The 15044-nt window shown below is 41.8% G+C and overlaps 1 protein-coding gene across 4 annotated transcripts in view; it reads left to right on the plus strand.

Moving 5' to 3' along the window:
- LOC103732256 (arginine-glutamic acid dipeptide repeats protein-like) overlaps positions 1–15044 on the plus strand; it is a 258810-nt gene that overhangs the window by 184788 nt on the left and 58978 nt on the right. For all 4 annotated transcript variants that reach the window (XM_029562372.1, XM_008830811.3, XM_008830810.3 and 1 more), the window contains one exon: positions 6871–6941. In XM_029562372.1, the coding sequence (XP_029418232.1) occupies positions 6871–6941 (71 nt within the window). The remainder of the gene's footprint in view (positions 1–6870; positions 6942–15044) is intronic.

A 15044-nucleotide genomic window follows, 5' to 3' on the forward strand; every position in this document is an offset into this window, starting at 1 on the left:
TACTCAATCCTGTAGATGTTGTGCTTCTCTAGGTAGGTTGACCATCAAATTCCCTACCCCTTTTTGATTCTGGAGATGGAACCCAGGGCCTTATGTATTCATCCATGCCAGTGCTGTACTCCTGAGTCCTCAGTCCCATCACCGAGGTTTTTTTTTTTTTAATCTTTTTGAGACAGGGTCCCCTTGTAGCCCCAGCTATCCTGGAACTCACTTTGTAGACCTGGCTGGCCTTGACCTCACAAAGATCTGCCTGCCTCTTCGAGTGCTGGGATTAAAGGCGTGTGCCACCGCACCCAGCCCATCATCAAATTTTAAAGTAAATTTTTTTTTCTTAGATTACATGCTTATTCTTTATGATGTAGAAACTGTATATAAACATAATTTATAAGCTATGAGAAATCCACTTAACTAGAGTTTGGACGTTAAGTTGACTAGAATAATTTTTATACTAAGGGTTCAGTATGAGTTGTAAGGGGAACCTTTAAAGGAATGCTTTCATAGTAAATTTTAAAGATGAGAGTACTTAAAATGTTCTTTGCTTGGGAAATGCAGGTATTAAGTCATCCTAATATTTAGTGTCAATAAAGTAAGATTTCTTCGACTAGCAGAATGATCTTGCTCATTCTTGTTTTACTCAGTTCTCAAGCCCAGTTAGTATATTGATTTTGGAAGGGAAATTTGCTGCAGCAGTTACTCCAGAATACCAACAGCAGCTTCTTAAAGTTGGGAAGACAATTATCTAGGACATTTCTTTCAGCCTGTGTGTTTGGGTGGGTGGGTGGGTGGAGTCCTGAGGTGGGACTGTGGAGTGCAGAGGACAGCCTTGAGTGCTGTTCCTCAGGTACCAAGTCCACCTTGTTTTTTGAGACAAGGTCTGTCACTGGCTGGGAACTTGCCCAGTAGGCTAGGCTAACTGGGATCCACCTCCCTGATGCTGGAATGAACCTTGAGCCACCATTTGCAGAGCATGAGCCACCATTTGCAGAGAACCTTTACAAAGGTTCTGGCGATCAAACTCAGGTCATTGTGCTGCAAAGCAAGCATTTTTCTAACTGAGTCACCTTCCCAGACTGGTCTTTAAGCTTTTGATGTACTGGAAGACTTCCTGACTTGTAGAAGATCTGTATAGTTTGTTGTGACCTTTCCAGTTCTTCCTCTCTAGTCCTTGTCTTCTCAAAACAATTTTCCCTGTTAGCATTGAGGGTAAAGATGGATAATGTAGGTTCGAAGTATGTGGTGGTCTGTGTTTAGACAAGAGCCCATGTAAGCTCTGTAGCATTAGTTAGGAAATAATAGACATTTCAGTATATGGAATCAGCTCATTGAAGATGAGGATGAAGAAGAGGGTGAAGCCACTGATATATGCTTCCTGGGATATTTTTCTACCGAGTTTCTTGTCTTTAAGATGAGTGTCACCAGTTTTGGTGACAGGTGGCAGGGTTATATCACAAGCTAAGAGACTGGGAATGTTTCAGTGTTTGGCTCGGATCTCCTGCAGCCTCTGTCTTCACATCTTTGCTGCACCATGAAGAATGTGGAATGCATGATCTGTGGGGGTGAGGAATGCTCCTGGCTTGAACACTTCTGGAGATGGTGATGGTAGCAATGGAAATGTCTCCTAGAGGCATGTAGTGCACCAGTGCCCATGGTTTGGAACCTGGGCACCAGGATTTCAGTGTTGCTTCTCCCATACATGCCCACACCAGGGTGGGAAGGCATGGATGGACGGACACAACACACGCACGCCCATTTTCTGCTTTGTGAATTGGTGGACATTTGTATTGACTAGAGAGACACTTGTGGACTTAATTTTGCAATATTTAATGACTTGTAACCTTGTTGAATGATTCTCAGATTCAAGGATGGAGGATAGCATAAAATTATGAAAGAAAAGAGCAGTTCTAAGGTTGGTGTCCTGTGTTCACTTCTGGGCTACCCAGCTGTGTCTCTGGAAAATCTCTTTGTGAGAAAGACTTAGTTCGCGTGTGTGTGTGTGTGTGTGTGTGTGTGTGTGTGTGTGTAAACAAGTAAAGGGTTTTCTACTGGAAATTGTTAGATTGGCACTGCCATTCTTTGCAAAGGGACAGAGAGTATTTAAAAGATTAATAGGTGGAAACACATTGCTGGAGAGGAAGATTCTTTATGGGATAGCATTGCTTGCTAAATTAGGGAGTGAAGTAAGTGTCCACTCTGCTTAGTGAGGAAACAGGAAAGACTCTGATAGGTTCTTTGTGGTTCATGATGATAAACTGCCTGATGTGACAGGCTGTGATTGGGGGTGGGGGTGGGGCTGAGGACTGGAAAGGAACTTGCTTCATTGCTCTGTTTACATAAACCTGCTGATTTGAAAAGGCAGAGAGGGCTTTCTTTGCCTTGAGAATTTGTTTTCAAGTTTTGGCTGACTTCCTCTCCAGCTTTGTGAGTGCTCTGTTGTTTACAGATGGCACCATAGATTCTTGGACACAAAGCTGTTTACGTTATGACAGTCAGAAATACCCGGTTCAGCATCACTGCCCAAGTCATGGATTTTATTGCTCCTGTTCACAAGCATTTGAGGTCACATACTCATGTGATCCATTCCTATGCAGAGACTTGTTGTTGGAGAATAAAACTCAACACAGACCCTTGGCCGTTTCCAGGCATCCCTGCTAAAGCAAACATTAGTTGTCATGTGCTGTTCAGAATAATTGATATCGATGGTAATAGCCTGGTTTGTTCTTCTGGCCCATTTCAGGCATGCTCATTATAAGTTTTAAAAATGTATATTTGCCCCGAAGCAACTGCTTGCTCAATCTGATAAATATGTGCTTTCATGTGGGTAATTTCGAAAATGTGTGTTATGCATTTAATGCATTGCATCAGCTTTGCTCAGTTTTTTCAGAACTGTTTGCTTTCTAACAGAAGAAAAGGCTCTTTTTAATTTAAAAACAACTAAAGGTGCCTACAGTGCCTTTTTGTCTGCTGTAGGGACCCTTACTTTGAGGATCATTGATTCACTTGACTCAAATGAGCTTTATAACCAGCTCTAGATAATCTATGCAGTCATAAGTTGCATGAAAATCCTGCCAAATCGTTTTGGCTTTAGAAGATTACTGGCACACATTCTAACTGAGATTTTAACATTGTTCTTAACTTATGTTCTTCTCTTTCCCTTTCCAAGTAATATACTTTAGGGCTGTGGAATGTAGCTTAGAGCTTGTCAAGCAAGCACAAGGCCCTGGGTTCAACCTCTAGCACTGCAAAAACCAACCAACACCCACAGAAACAGAGTCACAAATGAAACCAAAATAAACTATGCTAGCTCTAAACATTGATATAAATAATTTTATTACTTTTTAAAATTTATGTGTATGAGTAAGTGTATTGCCTGCATGTATGTAAGTGCACCTGTGTCGTGCACTGCAGAGATCAGAAGGGGGCATCGGATCCCTTGGAACTGGAGTTATGGCTGGTTATTAGCCGCCATGTGGGTAAGGGGAATTGAAACCCGGTCCTCTGCAAGAGCAGCTGGTGCTCATAACTGCTGAGCATCACTCCAGCCCCGATATGAAGTATTTGATCAAATAAGCTGCTTGAGCTGAGTGTGCCTGCCTTTAGTCTCAGCACTAGGGAGGCAAAGGCAGATCTATCTTTTGAGCTCAAGGCCAGCTTGTTTTATATAGCAAGTTCCATGCTAGCTGGCCTACATAGTGAGACCCTTTTTCCAAAACAAAACCCCTAAAGCACTTCAGTAATGAAACCAGAGAGAATACTTAAAACAGTTTAGTCTTAACTTAGTTTTATACTGGGCTTCACTGTGTAGCCCAGGCTGGCTTGGAGCTCTCTGTGTACACAAGGCTGACCTTACACTCAACAGAAGTCTGCCTGCTGTGCTGGGGTTAAAGGCATGCCCGCCCTCCATGCCCACCCTCTCCTCTTTCCCTTTTCTTTGATTTCCTCCTTAACAGTAAAGGCAATAAGAAGTAAAAGGAAATCACTTCCTGGAATGTTTTTTAGGAAGGAACTTTTGATTCTGTGGTAATGTTTTATACTTTTATTTAAAAATGGATTAGCCAAATCAGGTTAAAGGGAGACAGTAGTCTCCCTTTCCTGCATGATGCATTTGACATGTTTTGAAAGTTTTTAGCACATATCACTTATGATCTTATCTGTGATTTATTTCTATTGATATCAAATGAAGTTTTGTCAATCTCGTAGTGAGCTTATCTGCTGTTTCATACATGTAAGCAGAATGTAAACTGCTAATATTGGAGCTGTTACCATTTCTTTGCAGAGGAACCATGAGAATTTCTTCTGTGCTTTTTTTTTTGTAGACGGTCTTACTGTGTAGCCACAACTGACCTACAACTCACTTTGTGGACCAGGTCAGAGTTAAAAGTGTATAGCACCATGCTGGACCATGCTGCCATTTTACAACTAGTAAAGTTCCAAGGCTACGTAGTGAGTTCCAGGCCAACTGGTCTATAGATCCTGACTCAGAAAGACTGAAAAAGAAAAAAGACTGGAGGAAAAGGCATGTAGACTGAGCTTGTGTCTGGGTGGGATGAGCCCAGTGTGTCATTGATATCTGGCGATGTTAATAGTGGAGTGGATGTGCAGCAGAGGGTACAACATAGAAACTAAGCACTTCATGCCATCAGAAACGTGCTCAGTTGGAGCTAGTTTTCTTGAACTTTTAAAAAATTTCTGAGACAGGTCTCAGTGTCCGTGCTCCCTCCTGCAGTACAGGCTGGCTTCTCCTTTCTTAGTGCTCGGATTACATGTATACACCATGAAGCCCGGCGTCTAGGGAATTAGGTTTCTTCTGTTTTTATTTGAATAATAAATTAGGGCTATGACTTGTCAGCTGTAGTAGGACAAGGTCTCTAGCTTGTAATTTATGATGATTAACTTGTCAGATGAATTTCGCCTAAATGTGGAAGCAGGTTACTCATCATTTGGGACTCTGCAGCAGGATAGAAAGCTTAGTCGGTAACTCACTCCTGCGTGGCTTTTGAGCTTGGATGGGTTCAGGAATCAAGTGTCTACACCTGAGTAGAGAAGTCGTGGGGAATCCCAGGCGCCTTCATAGCGGACATTCACATCTTTTCTGAAATGGCTTTTGGGTACAAAGATCTTGATGTTCTACTTGAATGGATGTGCCTATTTGTGATGACTGACTTTATGATCTGAACTAATGTGTCTGCTATTACTGGGGTGGGACTTGACTGTCCACTAGTGGTATGATTCCAAGTTACACTTTCTTTCATTTTCATGACTTTTAACTTGTACAGAATTGAGTAGAGGAATTTGCTGGAGTTGGTCAAAAACTAGTTATTCTGAGACATACTCATTCTAAAGGACGGTAGAAAGGATACAGTGAATGACTTTTGCATTGTGGGCGTTACGATCACTGATCACTCTCCCTAAATTTGGTTAACTGTGAATACATTTACTTCTTGGTAACTAATACCTAGACTTCTTTGTCCTAAGATTTCCAGTGATTTCCAGCTGTAGAGCATTCTAATCTTTCTGTAAACACTGTTCTCCTTAAAAAAAAAAATGATTTTTTCTTTTTCAAAGTGTCTTAATAGGCTGTTTAAAAAAGTGACCTTTGGGCCTGGAGAGATGGCTCAGTGGTTAAGACCACTGATTGCTCTTGAAGAGGACCTGGGTTCAATTCCCAGCACCCACATGGCGGCTATGAACCATCCTTAACTCCAGTTCCAGGAGAATCCAAAGCCCTCTTCTGACCTCCTTGGTATTTTACAACACAGGTGCACTCACATATATGCAGGCAATACATACAAATAATAGGACTGGGCGTGGTGGTGCATGCCTTTAATCCCAGCACTTGGGAGGCAGAGGCAGGCAGATCTTTATGAGTTCGAGGCCAGCCTGGTCTACATGGTGAGTTCCAGGACAGCTAGGGCTACAAGGAGACCCTGTCTCAAAAAAGATATAAAAGAAAAATAAATAAATAAAAATAATAGATAAAATATTGTTTTAAAAGTGACCTATTTTTTTTAAATTTTATGTCTGTGAGTACATGTGTGTAGGTGCACCCATGTCATGTAATCCCCACAGAGGTCAGAAGAGGGCATTGGATCCCCTGGAACTGGAATTATAGATAGTTGTTAGCCACCATGTGGGTGCTGGGAATTGAACCTGGGTCCTCTGAAAGAGCAGTTGGTGCTCTTAACCACTGAGCCATCTCCAGCCCCAAAAGCAACCTTTTAGACTCCATCTGTTGAGAGCATCAAAAATAATCACCCAGCCACTGCCATATCAAATGTAATTTAAGAAAGCACTTTTCTTCCCTGAAGAAAATGTAATTTGGTTTACTTATTCACCTCTATTTGACTGTCTTGGTTTTCTTTACAATTAAAATATGGGCCTGGAGAGATGCCTGAATGCTTAAGAGCACTGCATGCTGTTGCAGGGGACCGGGGTTTGATTCCCAGGACCCACATGGTGGCTAACAACCATCCTAACACCAGTTCCAGGAGAATCTGATGCCACCTGCTGACTTCTACAGGCACTACATGATACGGGTACACTTACTAACGTGCAGGCAACGCACCCCTTTTTCTAAATTTCTTCATCTGGATATGACTAGTTCTAGAAGACAGTCCATTCTCTGAAGAGGGTAGTTGAGACTTTATTGGGTGCTTAAATCATCAGAATGGTATTTGAAAAGAATGAAAGGACTATTTTCCTTTAACGTCATTTATATATTAATATCACCTTTGGAAATTTTTTTTATTATAAAAGAAGTATGTGCTGTGCACCTTGTGTTTATCTGTTTGTGCAGTGAGTGGCCTTACAGCCTCTGTCTTTGTTTCCTTAACGGTAAATGCCATTGCTTTACAATTTCTTTTTCTTTTAAAGACTGTGTGTATATCGAGAGTCGGAGGCCAAATACACCGTATTTCATCTGTAGCATTCAAGACTTCAAACTGGTAAGCATTTTTAACATGTTCTTCCGTCTCTGCCTTCACTGTTTCCAGCTCTGTTGGCTGTGTCTTTTGATTTCTTCTCCATCATTGCTGATGTGATAACTGTCGGTTGGATGCTACCTGCCTCTCGGCTGTGCACCGAAATAAAGGAGTTGATAGAGTTTCATCAGCTTGGTTTGTTAAAATGTTGTGATGCTTTTATACTGTAAACAATGGTTCTGAAGTATTTAATCTTTTAGTAGCTGTTTTGACAATATCAGAGAATCCCTCTAGTTTCTTAAGTAGCTTGTTTCTTCTCAGCCATTTTTCTAAGCCCCAAAGTAAATTTAGGAATTAATGAATAGGAAGTGTAAGTGAGCCAGAGACTAGTTTCTGGGGAGAACTATAATGTTCTTTATGTGGTGGTGGGTTTGGAGCACACCTTGAACCTGTTTGAGGAGTCTCCCTGAAGCAAATGGGGAAGGAAGTTGGCCAGGCGTGGTGTGCTTCCTCATTGAAGCTTCTCCTGAGCGTCTTGCTCATTGTGTGTGGCCTTTGGTTTTATAGCAGTGGCTTGGAATTGACCCCTGGATTTTTGTCAAGATTTTGCCCAATTACACACACACACACACACGCGCACACACACACCCATACCCATGTATATAACTGTTTTTGAAACATTAATATACTCTTCTGATTTTTCAAAAATTCACTTTTTTGTGGGCAATATGCATTTAGTATCACTGTTCATTAATGTCTTTTCCTAAAACAACTGCTGTGTAAAATATCATTGAAGTCCTATCATGTGAGAACCTTCTGAAGCACTCTGAATTTAGAATGGAATCCTTTTACTTGAAAAGGCTGTGAACCACTGTCTACAGTTTTGAGTATAAGGAAATCTTAATGTTCTAACTTTTGTAGATGATGTCGTATATTCATATCTATTAGTGCCCTCATTTCCAAAAGTGCCCCATTGCTTAAGAGTATTTGTTCTAATATACAAGGTATGTGATATTTCAGTTTAAAGAATTAATGTAGTAAAGAGAGTCAACTGTGCGTTTACTTATAAGATATATTTGTTCCTATTAGGCTATTTACAGCCTTCCTGGCTGTTTTGTAAAGCAGCGTTGTAGTTTAATCCTGTAAATCAAATGATTTCTATTTTGTTTTCATAAGAGTATGAGCTTTAACAGTTTTGGAGGTGTTTGCTCTTTATTCTGTCTTTCTTTACAGAGATTTTTTTTTTACAGATACTGCACTGACACCTGAAACTTTGGGAGGTCTTGCTTCCTGAGGAGGTTTATTTTGGTAGTGGCTGCAGCTGCTGCTCTTTCGTGCTTATTATCTGTGTGTGTGTGATTTTTGCTAAACCAAGTGCCAGTCTACCACAGAAAATACATAGCTGTGAAATAAAATTGCAAAGATTTTTCTTTTAGATTCCTATTAGAGCCTGAGCCCTTACCAGCCCCACCCCCTTTTTGGTGCATTAGCTGGTGCCTTCCTTCATGTTTGAACAGAGTCTCATGAAATGCTGATGACAGTGTGAAGCTGCTGTTCTGGGCAGAGGTTCCTGCTGAGTTACAGTGATTGTTCAGGGTATTAATGCAATAAAAGCTGAAGCTTCTGTTGTTAGCATTGGTCTAGTTCAACACATTAAAGCTATCTGCAAAAACAGGCAGGATGCCGGGTGCAGTGTGTTTAGATGCCTCATAAAGCCAAATTCGTACGTTTCTGTTTGAGGTTCTGTATTTAGCACAGCCTTATAGTTGTCATGTAAAATAGAAACGATGAAATACTTGCTCCTGGGAGAAATACAGTTAATTCCGTTTTCCTCTTTCCTCGGTTCTAGGTACTTCTTAGGAAAAAATAACCAAGGAGATGAGAGCAATCAAGACTTTGCCTCTCTGGTTTCCCCAAGCTATAGGGGAAATGGGCAAGCAGATCGAATTAGGGTTTTTTTCAGGAAGATTTTAAAAAGAAGTTGGAGTTGGCTTTACTCTTGGCAAATAACATGGCAGAGTTGAGCAAGGAAAAATGAAACAAAAGTTCAATAGCTTTGAAACATTGAGTGGTTAAATGTTTTTAGTTATTACAAAACCAAAAGTTGGTTTGGGGTTATACCAAGAGATGTGTTTCCTTGTTTACATCAGAAATGAGGATCATTTTACTATGGTGAGTGTTTTGAGTGTAAAATACGTTTTGGGGCTGTAATTGCTTTTTATGGTATAGACTGAGTGGCAGGATTCTGTGGTAAGCTGGCAGTGCCAAAGACAGTAAAAGCTAATAAACTGAGAAAGGGTGAGGAGACCAGTTGCGGAAAGGAGCACAATACCAGTTACCTGAACTCTGAGGCCCAGGTAATAAATGGTGCACGAGCGAGTTCAGTGAGTGATGGGTGCTGGGCTGTGTGTGGGGACCTGGGTTGTTTTCCAGGTCTTGCTTCTGTATTCCCCCAAGCCAGAGTCTGTGACTCAGAGTGTGCGGGATATTTGAATAGCCCCTCCTTCTGCTCTCAGAGGTGTTCCAATCTGGATGATAGGTTCCCCATGGCTTCTGCTTCTCCTTTGTTTAATGTTTAATCATCAGATCACATAAGGCCCCGTGACCCTCCTACACCACTAGGTGTATTTGTAGTACACTTTCACAGGACTGGGTAGAGACTGTGGTAGTGCAGAATAATTAAGTCCTAAATGAGCTGAGCTTTTTTAAACAAATGTTTATATATTATTTTTCTTTTATGTGTATGAGTGTAATGCCTGCATGTAGATAGGTGCACCCGTGTCGTGCAGCGCTTGTGGAGGTCAGAAGAGGGTGTTGGATCCCTTGGAACTAGACTTGTGAATGGTTGTTAGCTGCCATGTGGGTGCTGGGAATCAAACCCTGGTCCTCTGCAAGAGCGGTCAGTGCTCTTTAACTGCAGAGCCACCTCCAGCCCAGTGAGCTGAGGTTGGAACATACGGTGTTTTTTTGTTTTTGTTTCTGTTTTTGTCCTTGTCCTTTTGAGACAGGATCCCCCTGTAGCCCCAGCTGTCCTGGAACTCACTATGTAGACCAGGCTGGCCTTGAACTCACAGAGATCCGCCTGCCTCTGCCTCCTGAGTGCTGGGAGTACAGACATGCGCCACCACGTCTGGCTGGAACATATGTTTTTTAAGGAAAAGTGAGCGAGAACTCCTGAGAGTGGGGAGAGGGGGAAAGGTAGCATTTTCTCGAGGTAAGAATTATGTGTTCTGTTGGGAAAAATGAATTCTTCTGATTGCATTCATTTTATTGGCTTATTTCCCAGCCAAGAGAACTGGTTTTGTTTAAATACATTGATTAGAGTTATTCATGGAAGAAGTGGTCAAAAGCAGGACTTCAAGGTAGCTGAAGAGATGAAGTAGATAGTATGTGCTTAATTAGCAGGAAGAAAGCAATGATGAGTTAAATAAGGCAGCTTGACACCATAGTTTCTGGAACCTGTCTCTCTCTCTCTCACTTTTTTTGGGGGGTAGGGGTCTTTTTGAGACAGGGTCGCCCTGTAGCCCCAGCTGGCCTGGAAGTCACTTTGTAAACCAGGCTGGCCTTGAACTTAACAAAGATCCACCAGCCTCTGCCTTCCAAGTGCTGGGATTAAAGGCGTGAGCCACTGTCTTAGTTTGTTTCTTCATTGCTGTGACAAAACACTGACCAAAAGTAACTAGGGGAGGAAAAGGTTTATTTGGCTTACCATTCCAGGTCACAGTCCATCACTAAGGGAAGTCAGGGCAGTAAATTTTGCAGGAGCTGAAACAGAATCCATGGAGGAACACTGCCCGACTTGCTCCCTCTCTCACTGTTTTATGATCAGCTAGCTTTCCTATATAGCTCAGGCTCAACACTACCCCCATCACTCAACAATCAAGATGCCCCATGGACATGGCCACAGGCCAGTCCAAGAAGGCAATTCCCCAATTGAGGCTCCCTCAACCCAGGTGTGTCAAGTTGACACTAATGCTATGCAGCACAGCCACCATGCCCAGCCTGCAAAAATTCTTTATTTAGTTCTCTTTTGGGGGGTATTTTTGAGACAGGGTCTCTTATAGCCCCAGCCTGGAACTCACAGAGATCTTCTTGCCTCTGCTGGGATTAAAGGCATGCGTGTGCTGTTTAGTTCTTTTAATGGCAGCAGTAATAGACTGGCAACCTGTGATCTTTGTGGCCTAGCTTGAAAAGATTAACTCAGCTTTATTTTTAAGAATTTGAAATTGGGGAAACTGAGGTATTGGGGCAAAGCTGAAAGGATGAATCAGTTCAGAAATCACCTTTATTGTAGCACAGTTGGAGCCAGCAAGACAGGCGGACTGCTCCATGAGGAGACAAGTGACAGCAAAAGACTGCCAGAGGCGAGCCCACAGCCACTTCCTCCTGCCCTCCCTAAGGGCTGCTCCTTTCTGCTAGGTTTTTAGATTGTCCTGCTGTTCCCTTGATGTAATTAGTCTACTTGGGCTAGACCGAGTAGATCCCCATCAATTATGATGGAAAGCCTAGAACACTGTCTCCACCCCTTTCTTCTGCTACCCTTCCATAGGTTTCTGGCTTTCTTTCTGAATGAGTAAGGATCATCAAGATGCACTTTATACTAGATGCAGTTAGGAATGTTTGGAATCCATGGTCAGTCCTCCCACTGGCATGGTTGGACATCCACCTGCTCTGTGCTCTTTATCGAGCACAGCACCATAGAGGGCACTGAAGATATATATTGTTTCTCCCTTAGAAATCTTAAGTTCTAATCAGGCAATTTGTGGCATTACTAGGTGTCAGTCATTTTTTAGAACACTTTGGATAGGATTAGTGGAGAGAAAGACACTTTTTTCATTCTAAAAGGAAGATAATCTTTTTTGTTTTTACTAAAAATGATGACATTTCATTTTTATAGAAATGCAAGTCCTAAGTGTAATTGAGATAATTTACTATGTAGAAATAATCATAAATTCTGAGAACATTAACAAAGTATATTCTTCAAGTTAATTTTGATTCATGTAATACCAAGGAGTTCTTTGCAGTACTTACTATGAATTGTTTAGTCACAGATCAATAATCAGAGACATTCTTTTATTGTTCTGCAGTGGGATGCTTTGTGAGTTCTTGAATTGCCATTATTTATTCTCTAGAAAGAAGTATGGTTTGGAATTTCTCCAATTATGTAATTACAGGTTTACTTATACCAAATGAGTTTCCAGGAAGGAAATGTAATTATTACAAACAGTACTTTAGGTAACTACCTTTAATTCATTGTATTAAGATGAGAGACTCATCCTTAAGATTAAACCTGGTCTAAAAATTCCTTAGAGTGGGTCTGGAGAGATGGCTCAGTGGTTAAGAGCACTGACTGCTCTTACAGAGGACCTGGGTTCGATTACCAGCACCCACATGGCGGCTACAAACTGTCCTTAAGTCCAGTTCCAGGGAAGTCTGAAGCCCTCTTCTGACCATTGCAAGACATGGGTGCACTCACATACATGCAGGCAATAGACTTATACACATAAAATAATAAATAAAAATATATTTATTCCTTAAGAGTTGAGGGAATGACATTAAGGATATTATGGTGTTTCCAGGGGCACGTTAGTTGAATGAACTGAATTGTGAATGGAGGACCGTGCTGTTGTATTCTTTGTATCCAGACAGTACCTGTTCTCATGGCTGACTGTGAATGTGGAAAAACTGAGGGTAGTGAACCACTAGTTCCCTCGCCCTTCTGTGTATTTCATTGTTGGGGGGGGTGCTTTTGAAGTTTCTCTTTGATCTCTAGTCTGCACCCGTAACCCGCCCAAAGCTTACTCCCCACTGCTTTTTTTAAAAAAATATTTATTATTTTTATTTTATGTGTATGAGTGTATTGCCTGCATGTATGTGAGTGCACCCATGTCTTGCAATGCCGTGGGGGTCAGAAGAGGGCTTTGGATTCCTTTGGAACTGGAGTTAAGGACGGTTTGTAGCTGCCATGTGGGTGCTGGGAATCGAACCTGGGTCCTCTGCAAGAGCAGTCAGTGCTCTTAACCACTGAGCCATCTCTCCAGGCCCCACCCACTGCTTTTTATTCACGTGCTTCCTGACAGTAGAGCAGAGGAGGGCTGTGAGGAAATGATCTTCAGCTTGGGTTCTGCTTGTAAATTAAAATTGCCCTCTCTCCCCAAAATTCAGTTTCTCAGAAGTGGGTTAAAATCAAGAAACTGGTTTTTCTTCTTCAAGATAAAAATTTACTGAGAATAACTGTATCTTTCATTTTCGTTAAAAACCTAGGCGATACCATGTAGACTTTCCACGTACTCTTTGGGCACATTCATATATATACACACAGTAAACGAGCAGATTTATGCATTGTGCACCACAGTTGTTTCAATACTGTTTGGTGTGACCATGCAGCACAGAACATGTGATATAGAGGCATTTGCAATGTGGTTGCTCAGTTTAGTAGCAGGTAGTTTGGAAGATTTGGAATATGTTACCCTGGGACTGAGGTGAAGGACGGTAGACTGCATCTGCTGAGTTTGGACTTTGACTTCAGGTTGTCTGCTTCCAACCCTGGTTCCATTAACTGTCATGATCTTAAGTCAGGACACTTAACCCCTGAGTTGGGATGTGAAGATTTACTTGTAGGTGGCTTGTCTTTAGATGGAAAGGTCAAGCCTTCTGATTATCTAGTACAGGGCCTGACCCCAGCCTGACAATGATCATTGTTAGTGATGTTGCAGTTTAGATGTCATTCAAAGTTAATGCTTTGTGAGGACCCTGTCTGTTGTTTCCTGATGAATGTTGTGTGCTTAGCACAATGCCTGACTAAAATGTCCATAGTAAATATTGACTATTAGCTGAATTAACCTTTCAATGAAAAAAAAAAAACATGGCTATGTTTTCAAAAAAGTTTAGTAGTGGTTTGAAAAAAAATGCGTGCATCAGGGTTGCCAAGATGGCTCAGCAGGTAAAGGTGCCTACTGCCAAGCCTAAAGACCTGAGTTCACCCCCAGGACTCACATGGTGGAGGATAGAACCAACTCCTATAAGTTGTCCCAAGACCTCCACACATGCACTGTGGGCATACACTTGCCTACACATATGGGGGGGGCACATGTATGTGTGCACACACATAAAAGTAATAAAAATTGCCAGGCATAGTGGTGCACGCCTTTAATCCCAGCACTTGGGAGGCAGAGGCCGAAGATCTCTGTGAGTTCAAGGCCAGCCTAGTCTCCATAGTGAGTTCCCAGACAGCTGGGGCTACAGGGAGACCCTGTCTCAAAAAGATAAAAAAAAAGAGTAATAAAAATTAGAATGCATACATACATCAACTATAGCCTTGTGCTTGTTAAATAAAGTCTAAGCAATGTTCTCACTTACCTATGGGTAGCCTACTGTGTGTAGTATTTTATGTGCTTAAATAATAAAAGTATTCCTATTAAAGTACATCTCATAATGTTTAAATATATAGCTTCTTATTTTCATCAGGGATCTTACATGAATCAAGACAGAGTTGTGACATTGTTTAGTTGTAGTCATACTCTGGGTATGTGTTTTCTCTTGACTGGTTTCTAGCAAAGATAGAGGGCTTAGTCTATTTGCCGATATCCCAGCAAAGGCCACCCACTGGGAAGGCCTTCCTGTGTGATGACTGGTTCCAGTCAGTGTGAAATTGATTGTTTTGCTTGAATTTCTGATGCTTCCTCATGGTAGGTGGACAAGAGTGAAGTGTCTGCTTCTCTTTACTCTGCTTGTTTTACCCCCTGAAAAGGTCAGCATCCCCTCCTTACAGTTTCATGACTTGTGTGCAGTGATGGATGGTGATATAGAAGCCATAAAGTTTGTACCAAGAATTTTTAGTTTCTATAAGATAGACTTTAACATTCCTTTTAGACCTAATTGGAGGGACAGCTGAGGGGAACTGGTCCTTCCTGTAAGCTCGGTTGCCAGCCCCTGTCAGAAGGGAGTGTGTCAGTGTGATGGCGCTCTTCCTATGCTGTGAATTGTTTTCCCTCTTCATTTGTCTTTAAAAGTTGATGCCTTTGGGGCTGGAGAGGTGGCTCAGTGGTTAAGAGCACTGACTGCTCTTGCAGAGGACCTGGGTTCAATTCCCAGCACCCACATGGCGGCTACGAACCGTCCTTAACT

This window comes from Nannospalax galili, unplaced genomic scaffold (assembly GCF_000622305.1).
Source record: "Nannospalax galili isolate Female #2095 unplaced genomic scaffold, S.galili_v1.0 scaffold2135, whole genome shotgun sequence".
NCBI lineage: Eukaryota > Metazoa > Chordata > Mammalia > Rodentia > Spalacidae > Nannospalax > Nannospalax galili.